The 22,519-nt window shown below is 32.6% G+C and overlaps 1 protein-coding gene across 5 annotated transcripts; it reads right to left on the bottom strand.

Annotated features, from left to right (window-relative positions):
- Positions 1-4,162: 4,162 nt before the first annotated feature.
- LOC122717703 (histone lysine acetyltransferase CREBBP) lies at positions 4,163-20,711 on the bottom strand. Of its 5 annotated transcripts, XM_043942046.1 has the most exons (21): positions 19,281-20,710; positions 17,691-17,846; positions 15,787-15,995; positions 15,329-15,703; positions 14,941-15,226; positions 14,561-14,866; positions 11,624-14,487; positions 11,381-11,538; positions 10,047-10,157; positions 9,832-9,966; positions 9,282-9,758; positions 9,035-9,200; positions 8,609-8,779; positions 8,309-8,542; positions 8,003-8,233; positions 7,801-7,920; positions 7,403-7,704; positions 6,901-7,311; positions 6,520-6,832; positions 5,997-6,417; positions 4,163-5,903 (listed from the first exon to the last, which is right to left on the bottom strand). In XM_043942046.1, the coding sequence occupies exons 1-21, from the start codon at positions 19,360-19,362 to the stop codon at positions 5,428-5,430; spliced, it is 8,004 nt and encodes a 2,667-aa protein (XP_043797981.1). In that variant the 5' UTR covers positions 19,363-20,710; the 3' UTR covers positions 4,163-5,427. The 5 variants fall into 5 exon arrangements, with proteins under 5 accessions (XP_043797981.1, XP_043797953.1, XP_043797963.1 ...); XM_043942018.1 differs by having other exon boundaries at positions 4,163-6,417; positions 10,047-10,160; positions 19,281-20,711; XM_043942028.1 differs by having other exon boundaries at positions 4,163-6,417; positions 19,281-20,711.
- Between the last annotated feature and the right edge of the window lie 1,808 nt (positions 20,712-22,519).

Raw genomic sequence — 22,519 nt, 5'->3', positions numbered from 1 at the left:
TTCCAATATTCAAATAAGTATACGTAAACTTTATTTCGTCAGATTTATCATATTGTGTTAATGGTACGTATGTATAAATATATACACATATATGTATAACTCTTACGTGCCAGTTTCGTTTACGTTGTTACATTATGCGCTGTAATCAGATAAGTGATTAGTCCTTACATCCAAGGAAAGGAGATTCGACGAACGCAACAAGAATAAATAGAAGGATGAAGAAACAGAAGGAAAGAAGACACGCTGCGTTCGTTGCATATTTTAGTCCCATTTTAGTCGAAATAACTATAAACCTATGAGAATTTTCGAAAGCAAGATATCTTCGACGGAAGCCAGATCAATCTATACTTTGGTTCTCGCTTTCTTTTGTTTTTCCGCCATAGATGGAACTAAAATATATATATATATATATATATCCTTGTTTAATTGAGAATCCGTACAACTTGTCGAGACAGGTCGAGACAAGGGTACACATGCGTTTAAACGCTAGATGTTGTTGTTGATAGAATTTCACGTACAAGTATCGTACGAAATATATATATATATAATATATATATATATATATATATATATATATACTCGTGAGAAAAAATTTCGATTTCGAAAAAAGTCAGAAAGAGACCATCGTACATGTGCTGAGAATAATTGTAAATAAATAATATACAAATAGTAGAAATGATTATTTAATACTTAGTTTTTTGGGAGAGGGGAGGAGATAAACAAGTAAGTGAGAGTAAGTAAGGCGCCAATGTAACAGAGTTAACAGAAAAACTTTAGTTCTTCGGATTGTTGAATATTGAAATATGTACTTTTATTAAGGAATACACGCGTAATGACAGAGAATCAAGGTATTTCGATGTATGTTAGGGATAAAATGATCTGTTCTGTCCGAAAGATAAGATAAAAATAATTCATTTTTTTTTTTTTTTTTCTTACTACTTTACGCGATTATATATAAATACTATTAATAAGAAATACTTCTTAAAAAAGGATCTTGGTCTTTCGATACACGTATGTACATATACAGAACCTGAGCTGAGAGAAAAATAAAAATGGAATGTATTTTTAAAACTTCTTTTTTAATAATAATATAACAATATTCGGTTAAATATTCATTGAACATCAACATACAGTATCCTTATCTACGTTACAAATTGTTAAGAGAAAAACGAAGTCTTTTTGACGTCCAAGAGTATAAAACTGTAGCAAAAACCTAAATTCACTTTTCCCTCTACGAATGGATCGTGGAGGCTAACTTTCACACATCTAAACCGAACATATATATTTTACAAAACGCGTTTACAAAAGGAATAGCGAACACGGGGGCAAACAAGATGTTAACTAAAGTTTTTCCTAAGTCACTCTGCGAACGGTCTTTACAACAGGAGATACAAAAATGTGTATCTGAATGGCGACGGTGACAGTGTCTTTTCTTTCCATATCCGTTTGTCTCGTTCAGCGAGAACGACGAGAATTTCACCATCATAAAAAATAAATAAAGGAAAGCGCATCATTAAATATTGTACATTTATCGTGACCGATGCAGTGTTGGATCAGGATTCGGGGCTGAGTCGAGAGAAAATTTTCTCCGTCCCTCTCGAGACTTTTTCCCGGGAAAAGAAAAAAAACTGGGATGAAGAATGGCGTGTTTTTTCTTTTTTCCTTTTTTACCTTAGAGGGGGGGGGGAGGGGATAAATGTTACATTCGTGTCTCATTAATTTTTAATTAGATAATCAATTCACTAATTATGAAATGTCATAATAAAAGGTAGTACTCTATAATCGGTATTTCAATAATAATAGCGTAATTATAATAATTATGTTCAATAGTTTTGTTTGCATTTATCATCTATCGAATAATTAATTAATTAATTAATATTTACTTCATCATAATGTAACCGCGATCTATATTGTTTAATAATATAAAAAAAAAAACAAATCGTGTAATATATATTTATATATAGCATTGTATCATTATTCGCTTTTCATTACAATAATAAATTGTCATTGAACGCAGACGTACCAACAAATCCGACGTTTAAACTGCTTCCGTTTCTTTCTTTCTTTCTTTCTTTCTTTCTTTTTATCGAACTACGGAAACAAGTTTTTGCAAATTTACGAGCCATCTCTTCCTTGACGTTTGAGAACATTTAAGATTCATTTTTACACACGTAATTATGTCCTCGAACTAATTCTAGAAAGAGAGCACCACATTTTTCTTTCTTTTTTATTTGTCACATACACAATTTTTTTCACAATTCGCTCACAAACGAATCAGAATTTCTTAGAATTGTGCCGTTTTTTTTTTTTTTATTAGTTATTATAATATTAATGAAACCACTCGATAAAACTTATTGTTGCATAGGTCGCGATCGTCGGGTTGGTACACTACAGCGTTCAAACGTCCGCACTTAAAGAGTTTACTACCAAAAAAGGTATACCACTTTCAGATTTACAACACTGCCCTAAACACAGCCATACTAAGCCAAATACTTTTGGGTTTTCGTCGTTACAATTACTCTCCTTTTTACTATTTTATTAATAAAATTATTTATTTAAATCTATAGTCAATTATCATCCGTATTTCATTTTTTTACTTTTTTTTTTTTTTCATTTTAATTATTCTGCCTAATCTTTTCTTTTCGTTTTAACTCACTTTTAGAAATAGTTTAAATACATCAAATTTATCTACGATTCGTTTTTCAACCGATCTACAATTGACCCGCTCGATTCAATTGAAACTACATAATTCGGAAACGTCAATTTTTCTTTCTTTTCTTTGTGTAAAAGTAAAATCTTGGAAATATGAAACTGAGATGTTCTTTTATAAAATTGATTTATATATATATAAAAAAAAAAAAAAAAAAAAAAAAAAGAAAGAAAGAAAGAAAGAAAAGAAAAGAAAAGAAAAGAAAAGAAAAATAAGAAGACAGAAAGGAAGAAAGGATAAGAAAAAGGATGTATAACAAAGGAATGTTTCAAGCATTCAAGTATTGACGATTCATGTAAACAAATTTCAATAAAACTTAAAATAACAAAAAAACAACAATTTTTCAAATTTTCATCTTAATTAAATGAAACGAGATCAACTTGTTATTTAAAATGATTTTTTTTTTTTTTTTTTTTTTTTCATTAAACTTACTCCCTCCCAATCTCATAAATTCTTCCGTTTGTTTTTATAAAATAATTTTCCTTTCATTTTCTTTAACGAATTCAAAAGGCATAGATGTAACGACGTATATATAAATTGTATAGAGATGTAAGATGTCATATGTTTGATCATAAGTATATTAGAACGTGACAAATATATTTTAAAAGATAACGTTTTCTCAAACGGGTCATAATTTTTCCGGTTTTATTTCGAATCGGACCGCGCTTTTATCGACGGAAACGTCACGTTTGTGTTATGAACCGCACATTGGTTGCGTGTGTCATTAGTAACTCTCATTACGACTAAATCGGTTATAGCTTGATTACATGGTAGCTACATTGTACACCGTGTATTTAAAAAATATCCGATGTTACGGACTTTCGAAGTACACCTTCACGCATCATTCATTATCAACTAGTCTTTTAAATAGATATCGAAGAAAAAAGGGAGGAAAAGTTACATTTACAGTTTACTATGATACAGCACTGGCATAGTCACGTAGTTTTGGTATGTACGTGTACGTGTATCAGTTGTATCTCTTTTCTCGGATTTATCGTGCACAGGTATAGCCCATATTAATTATAACGCATGTGTGAATCCCTTTCTCGCTTTTTTCCCAAATATTACACTATACCTACGTTTTAAATTTTTTCATGATAATATTAATAATAATAAAAATAAAATAAAATAATAATAATAATAATAATGATGATGATGATGATAATTAATAATAATAATAATAATAAAATTAATAAAAATTAATAATAATAATAATAATTAATAATAATAATAATTAATAATTAATAATAATAATAATAATAAAAATAATAATAATAGCAATAGTAGTAATAGTAATAGTAATGGTAGTAGTAATAGTAATAGCAATAGTAGTAATAGTAATAGTAATAGTAGTAGTGGTAATAGTAGTAATAGTAATAATAATAATTATTAAGAATCAATAATAATTATAATAATAATAGCAATAATATTAATAATAATAAATTCATAATAGACAGGGAAATTAATAATAATCGTTATTATTATCGTAATAATAGTATAGTATGTACAGAACGCTTTTCACGCGAGGGTCCATTTCGGTTACGCTTCATAGCTACATATTTTGATTGAACTGTACATGTTGGACCCTCGATTTGAAAAACTTTTTTTCTTTCAAAATTAACACGATTTATAAATCCTCCCATAATAGCAAATAGCAGCATGTCGTGAATTTCTACTTTTTGGTTGCGACACCGTTAATCCGCGTTGTCTCGCCTGTCCTGTTATGAGAGAATCATCTTTCTTAGGACGATTCAACAGATTATTTGAGGATTAATTTCAGAATGATCCATAAAATTTAATGGTGCTAAGGTACAACCTTCGGCAACCGTAGCGATCTCTTAATAACAAATTAGCCTAAGTTAACATTACTTAACTTTCCTCTAAATTCTGTTCTCCCTTCCTTACATACAATGTTGTTGATTTCTTTTTCAATATCTTTCCATTTCATACAGTCCATTTTATCTTGTTATATACTTTGCATCTTGTCACGATAATAATAATAGTGGTATATAATAACTGCATATAATCGCTACGCTAATAATATTTGAACTATTAATTATCAATTAACGTTAAGTATACACAACACATTTGTACGATTTCACTCAGCCTGCACGTGCAGCAGCGAGGAAAAGGTGGTATAGATGAAAAAGTCATGTTTAAAGGGAGTAAAAGATAGGGCAGGGACATAATGTAATGTTTTTTTTTTTTTTGTATATGTATTTACGGGGAGAACGTATTAATAGTCTCTCTTGATTTCCTGTGTGTATAATTTCAAATAATTGTTTCTCGTCGTTCCACCGGTTGTTAATTGGGGAGCCAAGGTTGAGGTACGAGAATACAGTAACGTAAGTTCAAGTGTCCATTGAGCCAGCTGTAAAATCTTCGCGGAGCATCTAAGCAGCACCACATTACGCTGTATCGCTCCTGCACCTTAACTCGGAGATAGAAAGAGGAAACACGCGTCATCCGGATTAATTTGGTCGCACCAATAGTACTCTGACTCGTCTCTGAATATCATGCATCAGGGTACCGGACGTAAGTAGTTGTACCTGATCTCCACGAAGCTAGGAACGCAGAACGGATGGAAGTTACTTTCTCTGTTTTCATGACAGAGAGATGGAACAGCGACCGTTTTTGTGAACGGTTAACATATGATGCGAGATCATCGTTCGCCCACTAATGTAATCACTCGTATTAATCGACTTCACTAACAGTCACTACAATCCTTCGACAAATTTTGAAAGTTGATCTTGCGGTGTCATGGGCGTCACTTCACTCGAGTCTGTGCCACTAGTAGGCGGCGGAGCTGGAGATGGATGATGAGGCATAGCGCCCGGATGCCCGGTCGGTGCACCTGTTCCGCCACTCAGTTGCGAAAGCATCATTTCACTTGGCCCACCGAGTTCATGAGCTGGAGAATGCGTTGGTGTACCATGAGGTGGATGATGATGAGGTGATGGTACCGGTCCTGATCGAGGAGAAGGAACTGGCTGATTACGCGGAGATGGAACCGGTCGTGGAGAAGGATTTGGTTGAGGAGAACGAATTGGTGGTGGTGATCGAACAGATTGCATTAACTGTTGTTGTACAGAGATCCCTGGAGGTCCCATCACACCTTGCGGAGAAGGTATTGGAGGTGGTGTTGGTTTTAAGCCGGGTTGACCGTATCCTTGTTCGCTAAAGCCACCATAACCTGGGGAAGAATACGCGGAATCGTGGCAAACGTTAGACCACGAACCAATCGGCTCAACGAATCTCGTTTTCTCCAGAATTAAATAATTCTTACCAAGAAGGGACGGCCTTATGGGTCGTTGTTGCCCATAAGGCGGTGCTGGTGGTTGTGTAAACTGCTGCTGCTGCTGCTGTTGCTGCTGCTGCTGTTGTTGCTGCTGCTGCTGCTGCTGAGCTTGCTGTCTTTGCATTACCAGCATTTGTTGTTTATACCATTGCGATTGCTGCTGAACAGGTTGCTGCTGCTGCTGTTGTTGCTGCTGCTGCTGATTCAGCATTGCTTGTATTTGCATTCTTCCTTGTTGTTGTTGTTGTTGGTGCTGCTGCTGCTGTTGTTGATGCTGCTGCTGCTGCTGTTGTTGTTGCTGTTGAGACATCATATGCTGCAAACCAGGTTGTTGCTGAGGCTGATTAGGACCCAAAGGTCCGCCGACTCCTCCGCCATATTGACCGCTTTGTTGTTGAACAGCAAGCGCCTTTTTATTTAAAATCATATGATAATAAAAATCATCAAAATTGCAAGTGACAAAAATAAAATTAGATAATAGCCAAAATGTAGAAAAAGTTAATCGTCATACCCGTTGTTTGATAAAGGCAGCCATAATCGGTGGATTGCTTTTGAGTATTTGAAGTATTTGGTTTTGCTGCTCAGGAGTATGGGGATTCTTAAGAGTTTGCATAAGTTGCTGCAATACGTGCTTGTGCATAGTTTGAGTTTGTGGTCCAACTTGACTAACCGGACCACCGAGAACTCCTGCTTGTCTCGGCATTTGTCCTCCCATTGCTATGCCTGGTTGTCCTTGATGTTGTTGTTGCTGTTGCATTAACTGCTGCGGCGTTTGTTGTCTTAAACCAGGATTTTGTTGCATCACTGCATTCGGTTGATACCTACTGTAAATAAACATATAGTTTATATATACATACATATAATAATATTTTACATATATTTTTAAACTTACCTTGCTGTCCATTGATCCATTGGAATAAGATGTGTACCACCAGGATTTGGCATTTGAACGGGCATTGGCCGTTGCATTTGAGGTGGAGGCATTACACCACCCGTTTGTCCTCCTACACCAACTCCAACACCAACTCCACCACCTGGTGTTACTTTACCGTAACCATGTGGTACTTGTTGTCTTGCAGCTTCTTCTTGTACTTGTTTAACAACTTGAAGAACATGAGCAGGTGGTGTTTGAGTCCCAGGTTTCAATCCTATTCCAGGTTGATGTGGTGAAGGTAAATTAGTAGGACTAACTCCTGGTTTCATAGCAACACCAGTGGTCATAGTAACGTTCGAACTCTGTTGTCCAGATTGCATCGCTCCCACTGGACCTGTAGGTCTAGTATTCATCACAGCCATTCGTCTCCTAAAAAAAAAAAAAAAAAAAAGATCGATATATACATATATATAAAATTATGTAATTATTTTAATATTATTATTAATATTAATGCATTTACCTTAATAACTGCGCTTGTTGTAACCGTTGTTGAAGTTGTTGTTGTTTTAGCTTATGCTTAATGTTCGAACAGAATGGAACAAGACATTTAGTCTCTTGGCAGTGTTTAGCATGATAACAACACAATGCTATCAATTGTTTACATATTGGGCAACCACCATTTGTCTTTCGTTTACAAACTTTAGTATGTGTTACAACTCTTTTCATCTTTTGACAGCTTGTTAAACGACAATTAGCATCTCTGCATTGACATGCATGCACCAGCGATTGAATACATCTTTGTATTGAAAGTTTACGTGCTTCCTAATATAAAATTAAAATATATGTCAATTATACTTATAACAAAATTATAATTATTATAGTTATATATAATAATTATAGTTAAATTTATAAAAATACCTGTGGATTAGATTGTTTAGCATCGGCCGGCGATGAACCGTCATCCAAATCCAAACCAAGTTTTTCCATATGATGTGGATGACCATCTTTTTCCTTACAACTTATACACAGATCAAAGTCCTATTACAATAAATAATATTATTAAATCGATTTATAATGTAATGAAATATATGTAAAAATATTTTTATATTTTTATACTTACATCACAAACGGTACAATGATATCTTGTTTCTACATGACTCTTACAATTATTACAAGTATAAACAAATTTATCTTGACCTTGATTGTGCAATTCATATAACATAGACATAGAACTAAATTTTGCACGTCTTAAGGAAGAAAATTCATAATGTTTTTCTCTGGCCATTGTAAGAAAAGCATCGCGACCATCCATAAGATCACAATTAATAACGGGATCAGGATCTTGAATAGGCTAAAAGATACATATTGATGAAAAATATAGGTTAATTTTTTAAAAATATTTATTTAAATAATTTCAAATACTTACTGCTAAACTGGCTGCACTTTGAGCACTATGCAACCTAATAACAAAAAATACTTCTTTATGTTTTTCCATAGTAGCAAAAATTTTTGCAGAGAGATCATTTCCTGTTTGTGGAGTATTAGATTTTTTGCTATTCTTTCTTTGATTTGCTTTGGATTTATTAGACTTTTTAGCTTTCTTTTGTCCTTTCTTTTTGCCATCTGGTCCTGTTTCAGAATCTTCGGTTAATGAGAAAATCTGTAATACAAGTGTTATGATTAATTTTTTGTTAATTATTATTTTTAATAATATCATAATACTTACTGCATTAGCAGCCGCAGCTTCCGCAGCTTCTGCCTGTTTACGTTTTTCCTCTTCTTCTTGATCTAATTCTTTAATGCTTTCTTCTAAAACATTGGGCCAAAAGTCACCTTCAAAATATGGTAAATCAGCTGCTGATGAAAGCTTATCTTCCATTGCTTGTTTTAAAATATCCTAAAATTAATGAATAGAAATCAATCTTTAATCTTTAAATGATAAATAGAAATATAAAATTTTTAAAAAATTGTAAAATTATTGAATTTATTGTAGTCTGTTAATCCTATGTTTGAATTTACAAATTCAATAAAAACATTAGCTTTTACAGACATTAATTTTAGTCTCATTTGACACTCAAGAATAATAATTAAATCTTAAGTAACACTTAGAGACTGTATCATATATTTAAACTAATTACTCATTAATACTAACTTTATAATCAAGTACGATTCTTTCAACCATTCCTTTGTCCAACATTTTCTTATACCATTCTTGCAATCTCTTAGGCTTTGGAATCTTTTGTTCTTGAGGATGGCAGTGAAAAATGTAATCATCACCTTCAGAAGGAGGACAAGCCCAGATATGAGCCATTGTATATCTAAACAATAAAAAGACTTCGTTATAAATATTAACATTGAAATCATACATATGTAAATTCTTCAAATGAGATTGAATTTACCCTAATTGTTTTGCATAATCCAAATATCCAAGAAGAATTTCATGATATACTGCCGTTCGAAACTGTCTAGGCCGGAAAAAGTGTACTGAATCCAAGTACGCAATGTAAACTCTTCGAGTATTAGGTGGTGTACATTCACTGCCATATTCTTGCACATGCATACCGAAAAAACATACATCTGTACCATCAACTTCTTCAAATGCAAACAAAGCTTTCGCTCTATAAGGAAATTCACCAGGCATATCACCATTTTCTACAAATCGGCTTCTCATTCCTGGCTTCACTTCAACAACTTTATCACTAGATGCTACTACTCTAATTGCAACTTCTCCAGCACCAGCTTCTTTTTTCTTCAGAAAATTGTTCACACGTGTTTCAATATAGGTACCTAATTTAGTAACTGGTAGACGTTTAGCATTAAATTTGTTTTCTTTACGTTTTTGACCTTTCTTTTTCAAGCAATTATCACAAGTAAATCTGTAAAAAATTAATTATAAAAAGTAAAATATTATTTATATTATTTAAAAACATTTAAAATATTTTTATTCACCCTAATGGCCAAATTGTTTCCATATGTAGTACACAAATTTGATGTACTTTCCTACGGCAATCTGTACATGAAACAAAAGGCTCCAATTCCAAATGATCGTTCTTCATTTCCTGGAACTGTTCCTTTTTAATGGCACTGTAATAAATTATAATTATTTTATTTTATATATAATATATAATTGTGATAAATGTTACTATATTTATTTCGGAACTTACGTTTGGGGTTGCGTTGGATCGTCTCCTAACGTCACAGTGTCACCAGGAATGTCGTTGAAACATTTCTGACAGAAGGTGTATCTGTCGGAAACAAGACCATATGCCTTTAAACTACTGTTCCAATCAATATTTAGATCCAAATTTCAATTCGTCAATGTCATGCGTGCATCATACGAAGATCAATTTTTTCACGCCCCAATCGATGTATCCAAATGTCAAGTATCCAATTTTAATAAATATTTGTTTGTATTTGCAATTATACACATGCAAGTAGTGTTTTGCCAATTATTTGTATCCGTTTCGTTTATTTATTTATTATTGTTATTATGATTATGATTATTATTATTTTATTTCAAAGATTGTAGAGAATCATCATTTCATATAATTAACATATTTTTTTTCATTATTTTTCATTTATCACAGATACAATTTGTTTTACATTTATTTATGTTTTCAAATATCAGGTATCCAATTTCAATCGTCCAATTTCCAAGTATCAATTTTCGTGGCATGAAGTAGTAGAGTCAGAAAGAAGCAAGGGGCGCGGGCAACACAAGAAGCAAGCAGCAAACAAGGATTTGTGTGTGCGTGCGCAACCCATGGGTAGAGCGAAGGTAACATACAAAGAAGAGAAGAGTGCCATAGTTAGACACCATATAATATATACATAAATTACTTGCATATACTCAAGAGTAATAAACGAATATCTTCTTGTTAAAAATTATTTTGCATATTCTAAATTATTTATAAAGCAAGATATATGCATAAAGCATCTAATTTTAAGGATTAACATTAGAAAGCTATATCCCTTAAGTATATGCGTAATAAAATTTCAACTTTATATGTGCGTACGTTACTAAAAAATACATTCATTGGCAAATATTTTATAAATATAATAAAAATATGTTAAATATATATAAAAAAAAGAGAAAATGAAAAAGAAAAAAACGTGTAGTTCAGGAGACTGACCTGTATCGACTGATATAATCGAAACAGGTTAATTAACCTGCCAATTTAATTTAGCGTATTCAATTATAGAACATTTTTAAAATAAAAATGTACCATGAAAGTCGAATGCGCCTAAAGACAATTTATATTTCTAAAACTTAATAGGTACAACTAATGTACTTGTTACAAGTAATGTAGTTATTTTTGAAGATAGCTGGGAGCAACAGAAGTCATTAACAAGATATCTAATTATCTAAGTAAGAAATTACTAAAGGGCAAGATGGAGATAAAACCTACTAACATATTCCCTTCATGCAGACTATTTTTTTCAATTATTAAATAAATTTTTCATTGTACATAGTTATTTGACTCTTTTATATACTGACCTATTTTGATAGGAGTAGTATTTCGCATCTCTTGGTATTGTACAAAGTTGTTTTCCATAACAACATAGTACTTGTGGATTAAACGTGTATTTTCTTCCACAACAATATCCTAAGGCTTGCATTACAGGATCTATTTCTTGCTCAAAGACTTCAGAAAGCTAAAATCATTAAAAAAAAAATTTTAAAAATCTATTGATATCAAATTAATATGTGGTAAATTAAATTATTCTGAAGTAAATATACCTTTGTACAATATCTATAAACGCGTGAAGTTTTACGATTATAAAGCCACGCGTTGTCAAACATCATCCATACATCATCCACATATTCCCATGGATCACTATATTGTCCAGTATCCAATTTTCTTTTGATTGTTGAAAGATCCATTGGTTTTTTAACGATATCGAAATAATCTGGAATTCCTAACGCTTGGGGATCGACAGGTTGTCTAAATGGTATGGATTCCGGATCTTGACGATAAAGCTTTTCTAATGTTGGCATTAATGCTTGGCGTAATTCGTCAGGTTTAAACAAACACAACCTTTTTTTGTCTGTGGTTCCGCTTGGTTGTATCGGTTCAGGAACCAATGGTTTAATATCTGTGGTATCTTGACTGGATATTGGAGTTACAGGTTCTTTGATACCAGTGGGTTCTTCTTTTATGATACTCTCACTGGATCCTTCTTCCATTGGTTCCATTTTATTTTCTGTTTTAGTAGATACATCATTATTAACACTTTTACCTCCATCCATTCTATGATTCTCAGAACCATCTTCTTGAGTTTTGATTTCCATTTTTATATTTTCTTCTTTAATGGAATCCAATTTTCCCTTATTATTATTCATTGGTGGACTAGGAGAATTATCACGATCTAAAGCAGCTGTAATAGCAGCCATTTGCGAAGACATGGATGAAGTTCTTGGTGCATTTAATGCAGCTCTTTCTTGAGATGTCATACCTTTCCCAAGACTTGCAAGACCAGCAGGAGATGGTGTAGTAGCAGGATGAGGTGGAGTTTGATTAGCGGAAGAAACTGTCTGATTTGGAGTCATTAATGAAGGAACTAGTGGTGTGTTAGGTGTGGAAGTTGTAGATTGAGGTCCATTCGTCGTTGTTACCGGACCGGGACTAGGTCCACTAGAAGCAGGAGGTGGTATTGTTTGTGGAGTTGATGTATTGATGCCATTATCATTAGGTGTTGAAACTGATAGAGGCCGACTATTGTTAAATTGATTTTGTTGTTGATTACTTTGTTGTTGCATACCACTAAAAGGTGATGGCGCTTGTGGCATTGAGGTTGTTGTAGCGCTTTGATTTGAAGTACTTGTTGGTTGTTGTAATTGCGACTGACTTGGTTGTTGTTGAGATTGAGGTTGTGATGATTGTTGCTGTTGTTGCTGTTGATGTTGATGCACAATTGCTGCTTGAGTCAGTCTAGCTTTCATAATATCAGGAAATTGATGTTGATTTTGTAAAGGACTATTAGGTAAACCGGAAGTACCATTTGAGGTTGGGAATTGACTAGTTGTTGCAGACGTAGTAGTAGTGGTTAAACTTGCTTGTGACATTTGTGCTTGTCCAAAAGGACTAAGACCAGGATTTGGAACCACGTTGGGATTGGAATTCGACTGTCCATTTGGACTAGGACCAGATGGACCGACTAAAATCCCTTGCTGCTGTTGTTGCTGTTGTTGTTGCTGCTGCATTTGGGCTTGAGCTTGTGCTTGAGCCTGAGCTTGGACATTAGTTTGGGCTTGAACTTGTACTTGTTGTTGCGTTTGTTGTTGTTGTGGAAATTGCATTCTGTTATGTTGAGGAATGCCCATTGTAGGTAAAGATCCAAGTTGTCCCATACTTGGTGAATGACTACGTAAACTAGGGGTAACTGTTCCAACTGGTCGTGATGGCGGGACAGTACCAACACCTGGAGGAGCACATGGCCTTAAACCTGGACCAGATGTTCCTGCAGGTTGAGGTTGTTGTTGCTGATGTTGTTGAGCATGTAATTGTTGCTGTTGTTCCTTTCGTTTTTGTCGTTTTTCTTCCAATTCTTTTTGAATTTTGTAAATTTTTTCGGCAAGCAAATGATAATACTCTGATCTCGAATTGGCCATTTCATACATATCACCTTCAACTTTTCTTGCATATGCAACAAGATTATGCATTCTTTTATCAAGCATAGCCTGCGGATCAGGAGTTGGAAATATTGCTTGCACTAATTTATGAACAAGATGATTTCTAAGATCTGGTGTTACAGTTTGATGCCAATCTTTTGATTCCTGTACCGATGTTGCTGTTACTTGACCTGGTTGAAGTCCAGCTGGAAGTTGAAGATTGGCCAATCTATTTTCATTTGGAACACTAAGTTGTCCTGAATCATTTAAACCAAATAATTGTTGCATATTAACAGATTGTTGTATGTTTGCAGCAGTTGCTGCAGCAGCAGGTGTTGGACCGGTGGTAGGTGCTGCTTGATTACTAGCTACACCAACTGTATTAGGATCCGGATTTAAAGGAAGAGAAACATTTGGAGCAACAACTTGTTGCCCAGCACCAACTATGGATTGACCTGGTGCAGTCTGAGTTTGAGGTTGAGTTAATCGGACATTTCCTATAGTTCCGGGTGTTCCTTGCATGCCTGGTGTTGGCATTCTTCTAGTAACACATTGGCTTGCTACTAAACCAGGCGTTGTAGTAGGACATGGAATTCCCAATGCGTCATACGCTCTTCTCATTTCGGTCTGACTCGGATTTGGTTGACTATTTGGTTGAGTTGTAGATGCTGCAGCAGTATTTGTCGTTTTATTTTTATTTGCTTGCTTCAAAGGTAGACATACAGGACAATCGTTGCGATTGCAATGTTTCCAATGACTAATAATTTGTCTTGAAGAGCTACAATGTGGTACCGTACAATTTTTCCCTGCTTGACAAGCAGTCATATGAGTTAATACATTTTTCATAGTTTTACAATCTGGCAACGAACATTGCCAAACATCACCATTTGCTTGACTTTCACGTCGTTGGCATTTATGTGCATGAAGTAAAAGAACTAATTGTTGTTGAATAAGTTTTCGTTTTTCTGGATCAGCAGTTGATTTTGTAGTACCTGAAAACATGGATATCAACAGTTAAATTTGTTTGAAAAAATAAATTTATTTCAAAATAGTCAATTTGTTTACCAGTTGGAGCACCGGTGCCAGGAATTTGACCTTGAGTAGCTTGTTGTGGACCAGGTTGACCTCCACTTGGTGCACCAGATTGAGGTTGAGCTGGACTTGGTGCAGGTGGTTGAGCTTGTTGAGCCATACCACCTTCTTGCCCACCCACAACATTTGTAGAACCAATAGGACCTGCAGTTCCTCCAAATCTGCTACCTTGCATAGCAGTCATATTTGTCCCTACTCCTTTTTGTTGTGGTGCAACAACTCCAACAGGACTATTAGTACACACTGTAACACCAGGCCCTTGCCCACTAGCTGGAGATCCTGCTTACAAATTGTATATTTATATCCTAAAATTTCTATTTTCTGACTACATACAATATAATTGATATAATTACCATAATAAGGACTTGATGCACCTATTTGTCCCATATTTGGCATGCTTGTCATATTTGGAGGAGCTTGGATTCTTGGACCTCCTTGACCAGGACCAACAATACCAACTTGATGTACTTGTTGATGTGGACTTTGACCTCTAGCTGGACCAACCATATGAGCTTGTTGTTGTTGTTGCATTGTTACAGCCCTAGTATTCATTATTCCAGGTCCATTTTGCATTTGGGCAACACCATGTGGTCCACTAGGATGATGAATTCCTTGAGTATTAGGGCCCATCATAGTTACCTAAAAAAACAGAATTTTAGATTGTTTTTTTTCCTTAAATTTTTTAAATTTATTTCATATAAGATTTTTTTCATTATATTTTAATTTAAATAAAATACTCACAGTATTTATAGGTTGTTTATTCAAACTGTTGGTTACAATTAAACTTCCTCCTGCCATTCCACCCATAGTGTTATTTCCACTAGCACTGCTGGTCATAACTAGAGCAGAATTAATTCCTCCTGGCATTGACATGGTAGGATTACTTCCAGCCATGCTCATTGACGATTGAAGGCCTCCCATCGAATTAGCAATGGACATTTGATTATTTGCCAAGGAACTGGCTATACTACTTGGTAAATTTCCCAAACTCACAACCATTTGTGGATCAACAACTTTAGAGACAGAAACATTTGGTGGAGATTGCATATTTGGACTTTTATTACCCAAAGTTCCAGCAGCCATTGCTAATGAATTGGCAACCAAGTTTTTATTACCCTATTTCAAAAAATAACAGAATTAGTAATTTTTTTATATGTATATATATACATAACATTTTATAAATATATATATATACGAACTTGTTGTTGTATGAGATGATGCGAAAGTTGCTGTTGCTGTTGTACATGTTGTCTAAGTTCTGAATCAAGAGCACCATTTTGTTGCCCTGGACCTGGACCTGTTGCTGGTGGTTTAGCACTTTCAGTTGCAGAACCCCAAGACCCCGATGACAATAGATCATCAGGTAGATCATTTTCAAGATCAAACATATCTGTGTTTGTTATATAATCTGAGAATAAACATTTTCATTAGTAAAAGTGTTTTAATATATACATTGCTGTAAAAGATACTAGTTACTACAAAAGTAAAGTGCCTAATCATAGATGCTGCATCATGATATTAAGCATATTTTATCTTGAAACTAAACATTTTCTTTATTTACAGATATATATATATATATATATAAGATGTATTTATATATTATAAATATATAAAAAAGTTCAACACCATGACTGAAGAATTACTTTTCTAGATAACTAGTTAAAAATATTGTTAGATAATGATATTAAATGTAACATATACCATAGAGACCAAAAAACCATTAGTAAATGATATAAAGATAAGATTCATCACCGTCACCATAGCTTCTATCTAAAGATTTAATAATAAAATTTTCATACTACCACATGTAATATAAATGCATGTTATAAAATATACGTGCATGTAAAGATACATGCACATATATATATATATACATGCACAAATTTTTTGACATTTATGTACATATCATATTTTCAATTGTAAAAAATTATATTTGTTCAAATTATACTAACCTACAATGTAAAATATATCTATCATATAAAAATATTTTCTTAACTTACTTACATGATTGACCATACAACAACGGAGAAAAAAGGGGTCAAATGCAAATTTAAAAAAAATATATATATATATAAAAAAAAAAAAATAAAACAATATGAATTTCTACACAAACTACATTTAAATATAAAAAACATATACATAAATAAATAAGACATGAGACATACAATGTGTGAGCATAACTTAAAGAAGTTTATATTACAGCAGAATAAAAATTTCTTCACAATAAAGACGTGCTAAACTACAAAAGCAGCAAAGCTACTAATGGCAAACTTTAGAGTAGACAGTCATGCGAAGAAATCATAATCACTCTAAAGAGTATTTACAATTATTATTATAAATGGAATATTTTTTTAATGCTATAACATTAAAAAAAAGTTTCTGAAACTCTTATAATTAATATAAATTGATTTATTTCAATTATAGTATCAATTACCTATAAATAAATATAAAAACAATTATATACAAAACATTATAGTTACCTACCTAACAACCTAATTTAATTTTATTTTATTAAACATGTAATCACATTTTATTTAAAAAAATTTATACAACAAAACTTAATAGTTTTAATTTGGTATATAAAATTTTAGAGCTCTGTACATGTGTGTCGCATGTCCATATTACATTTATCACACATAAAAGTGTTTAAAGCATAATTTTTTATATTTTCAATATTATATATTAAATTAAAATGTTTTATTTTTTACAATATTCAGAGTGATCCAATTTTTCTCCAGTATCTTATAAAAGAAACAAATTTCTCTCAAATATAAAACAATACATTTGTTACATTTATTTATTCTTATATTCTATTATATAAGTAAACAATGTAATCCTTATGTTTATTAGGTTTTACATATAATAATAATAAAATAATTTTATTGAACCATAGTGACAATATGCCAAAACTATATACATTTTTTGAACAATATAAAAATGTTTTAATCATTTTAGCAGTAAATTATGACAAAAATTGAAAGTAATTAAATGATTTTACAACTTTATGATACTAATAAATGAGATGAATGGACAGACAAACAAATTTTGTAGTGCTAAATTTAATATTTTTGAACTTTTTGCTGGGTTTTGTAATAATATTTACTTCTTTTCTGGATGGTATGGTTGTTCCAATGTGGCTGCAGCTGATGCTGTTGTAGATGTTGTTGTTGTGGCGGGCCCTGCATTTGTTGCATGTTACCACTGCCACCTCCCCCGTAGTTTGTATAAGCATGGTGCATCATTAGAGGCGCCATACCCACTACATATATCACAGTTTTTATTTCAGACTGTAGAAAAACTGTCTATGCTTTCGGGATCACAGCTTTTAAGCAGCAGAAATAGCCTAAATTTTCTTTTTAATAAAGTAATTTAATTAATATAAATAAACCTAAATAATAAAGACTATGTCTGCCACTTATTTTGTGTAACCTGACTAAATTTTGTGATTGATACATCAAGTATTTAAGTGGCACAGTCATTACTGATTTAATATGGGATTATATGAAATATTATTATTGAGTTCAGAAACTGTTAAGGTGATCAAGTAGCACTTAAGGAAAATAAGAATCAAGAGATGGTTAGCGCATCAATCATGCCAGCATATCTTTTTTTTAATAATTATTTAAACTTCATGCATTTGCCATGCACTACAAAAATAAAAGAAGAACTAAATTTAATGATGACTAAAAAATTTACAAAATACTATTATTTTGTTTAGGTTAAATTTTAATTAAGAGAAAGAACGTGCAACAAGACAAGAAGTTATAGATTATGTAATACAAACAATTACTTTTTAAACACGGAATACTTTTATGACCTCTGAGCAAAATTTATACACTATATGCAAATTGCCTAACATAATTGTCAAATAATTTTTATGAAATTTTCAAATAAATTATTCAATGAAATAGTACATAAAAAATTATATTAAGATTGAATTACATAAAAAGATGAAAATTTTGATTAAAATATCATCAATATCAATATTATGATATAATTGAGTATTACTAATTCTGAAGTATTATTATTTATTGATTTTTATATAAAATATACAAATTAATTATTAATTAAAATTTTAGAAAATGATTTTACATTATTCAAACACATTAATAACAATACGTTAAACAATTGGCAATATTATATTATAATTTCCGCATCGATATTTCTTTCTAACAATTTAGGTTAGTTTATAAACAGTTAACTATCAATCAAATATAATTCCGATCGTTATACATGATAATAAAAAAAAGAAAATTAAATGATTTTAGGATATGTTGAATACAGGATCCTGTCAAAGGATAACACTTGTAACATAAAATGAAACAATCAGTTATAACCACAGCAGTCGTAAAAGTTCAAAAACGATATAAAAATATTGTGAAAATAAATATTATTTTTTGAATTTATTTTTTAAAAAAACTAAGATTACAGAAAGAAGATTTTATTTCTTAAGAAAAACCGAAGTATCAATATATAATAACTTTGCTCAAAGGATTGCACCCGTCAAAAAATTGACAGTGTGCCTTTGATAAACAACGACGAGCATATATTTCTTAATAATAAGAAAGATATGTGCATATATCATGTAATTAAAAACGCCTATGTGCTACTTGCGACGTTTATCCCTGAAGGTTAGTCGCGTAGCAACCCTGACTAATTCAGCAAAGTTTTGCGATGAAATTAAAAAACTTACCTGCGGAATCCGAAGTCCCCTGAAAAGGATCCCCCAGTTTCGGCCGCTTATTCGGCGGGCCGTCCACCAGGTGGTCGGCCATGGTTTCTTTATAGGATTAATTATTTCTTCTTTCAGGCTGTTTACTCCCGGTAGCAAGTACGCGGCGGCGGCGGCAGCAAGTCGGGACGACCGCACGCACGCACGCACGCAGGCAGACACGCACGCAGGCACGTATACACGGGTACACACACGGGCGAAACGCTGCACTACGCCACTAGAAGATTGCTGCTGCTGTTGCTATTACTGCTAGAATTGCTGCTTCCTCCTTCTCGGTGAAGCCGCAAAAATTCACCAAGCTCTTAACATATTCGCAAGCATGACAATAACAATGAAAACCGCGGCGCGTGGAGCGTCCCCGAGCACGCTTCGATACACGATCAACCATTGGGCATCGTCGGGGGTACGTCGAACCCCGCGCTAAAGCCTACACACACAGTAAATTTTTCGATAGATGCACGGACCACTCGCGCGAGAACGGGACAGGCCGAGAAATTAATAAGACTATCAGTATCGTAATTCTGAGAATCACCACTCAGATTAAATGCACACACCACCAAACGAGTTCTCACGTTATATTCGGTCTAGACGGTCGCTCACGACTCGTCAAACACTCAAGTGTGGCGGACTGGCTGCGCGCACGGCGCTAGCTCGCAGCAACGATATCGCTCTTGAAGCCCGCTGGCACCATCTTTCTCTCCTCTTCTCTCGCCTTGGTACACTGCGACACGGGGCGCGCGAATGATCACCGCGGACGCGGCTCGCTTTCCCCACACATTCGAGGCAATCACGGACGCCAGGAGGCAAAGACGAACAAATGAGTCGGCTCCGGGGCGGCCACCGCGCGCCACAGAAATTCGCTCGGGAAAAGCGATCGCGAGAGTTCTGCACCGCACGAGTATCGGCTAACGTAAAATGGCGGCTGCTGTTGACGAGAAGTTTTTCTACGCTTGTCAGAAAATGTCCGACTGGTTCCGTATAGTTGCCGTGACATTAGACTAGCCATCTGATTGGTCTATATGATCATGTGACCTAATCACTTGCTATTATTGGTCAAACTGCTGCGAGGCCACGAACGCTGTGATTACGTTCACGCCGCCGGTCCAACAGCCGCGAGAATTTCGTTTATTCCTCTGCCGCCATTTGATAAAGGCCGGTCTTACATAGTGGTTGTAAGATGCTTCTTGAATTAGATTTATCATTGGTATTAGAATACGTTTATAGAAAAAATTAACAATACGATAAAATTATATAATAAACCACTTTTAACAATTTACTTCGCTTTAGTGATGTTCAAAATTCAAAAAAATTAAAAAAATTCTAGCCTAATTGTTTCTTACTGCTGGAAAATATCGAGATAATAGTTTGCATGATATAATTTATATATTAGAGACAAATTCATTAAGATATTTTGTAATTTATGATATTCTATATACATATTTTTTAAATTAAAAATTTTTTTCTATTTATATTTATATATACATAAACTTTTAATATTTATTGTAACGTGTCATAAGTAAAACGTTTATAAATTTTACATACATAATATTTTTATCGAAATAAAACTACTTTTTTTAATAAATTTGTATCAAATTGTAAAATTGTATTAAAATGTTGATTATGAATATATACCTTTTTCGACATAACCTTCAGAATTTTTGCATTATGTAATACGAATAATAGAATCATTAAATATATATCAATAAATATACTATTTTTTTATTTTATAAATCATATTTTGTTTACAAAATTACATTTAACTAATTTTGTATTTAAATAATATTTATTGATTTTCAAAAATTCTATTTTTTGAATATCTTTATGCATAATTCATTCATTGAAATTTGTAAATTATATGTACAAATATCCATATCGCTTTCTCTTTTGTAATTATAAAATTAAAATATTTGTATGATTATATTCATGATGAATTTGTATCTATAAACTTTCTTTTAATAAATATCTATTTGCATATTAGGAATGACAAGAAACTCAAAAATTGTATTTATTACTGCATTGACAAAATCAAGAGTGATAAAGGGATATCATTACAAGATGGCCAGGGATTTCTCGATCGACAGGTTAAAAGGAAGAATGTACACATATACAAGGTGGGGAGTTGCGTTGCGCAGAACGTCCTCTGTTCGAGAAAGAGAATCTGACTCGTGATAGGTGCGAACGGCACGCGACTCAGTGCACGCATATATTGTGCGTGAACTTGTTTCCATCTCTTTTTTCTACTTTGTTCTTTCTCGCTCTTTCAGATATGCGTTTGTGTGCGCTCGCACGCGCACGATAGTGTCAGATACACAGAATTGTGTAAAGAAAAAGGTGAACATGAGAAGAGAGGGAGTATTGGAAATGGGACGGGAATTAGATGACGCCGTGGCAGCAGCCACCTAGCCACCCATTTCAGTGACAGCGACAGCGACGGCAATTCTTTATGAGGTGTTGCTAGTCGCTTGTATCCGTTATTTTTTTCTTAATTTTAATTATTAAGAATAAGTGAGCTTAATAATTTTTTTTGATAATCTCTTAATAATATATTTAATCATATACTATATAATAATAAGAATAATTAAATAATTAATTAATTTAAAATACGATATCAAGTATTCAATGTTATTTTTAGTCTTGAATTTTATTTTGCTTTTAATAGAAATGTATTTTTAATATTCTTTTAAAATCAATTATAGTTTTTTAATAATATTTATATTAACAAATGTCATAATATTTATTCAAATCATTAAAAAAAATTCATTATCTTTATAAAAAATGTGGAATTTTAATTGCAAATTATATCTTAGGTATTCCATACTTAAAAAATTATATTATGATTAATTTTATAAAAATAAATCTTAGATTCATTAATTTAATATTTCAACATTCTAATATTAGCTATTGATTATTTTAATATTATGATATTTATATTTAATAATTGAATAAAAAAAAAAAGTATGATAAAATCTTTAAATTTTTAAATTAAAGTAAAAATTGTATAATTTATTATCTATTCTTTAAAATTTGTTTCTTATAATATATATTTTAAAAAATAGGTTGAAAAATAAAAAAAATGAAATAGTATTTTTTATAAGTTTTAAATATTTCATTACATCATTTCACAAGTATACTATTAAAAAATATAAGATTTTTTATGTCTATATTACTTTTAGCAAAATCAGAACCATAAAAATCAAATT

The sequence above is a fragment of the Apis laboriosa genome, unplaced genomic scaffold, assembly GCF_014066325.1.
Source record: "Apis laboriosa isolate Shangri-la unplaced genomic scaffold, ASM1406632v1 scaffold11_cov152, whole genome shotgun sequence".
NCBI lineage: Eukaryota > Metazoa > Arthropoda > Insecta > Hymenoptera > Apidae > Apis > Apis laboriosa.
Note: the sequence above shows the minus strand (reverse complement) of the source record. Positions and strands in the feature narration are given on the sequence as shown.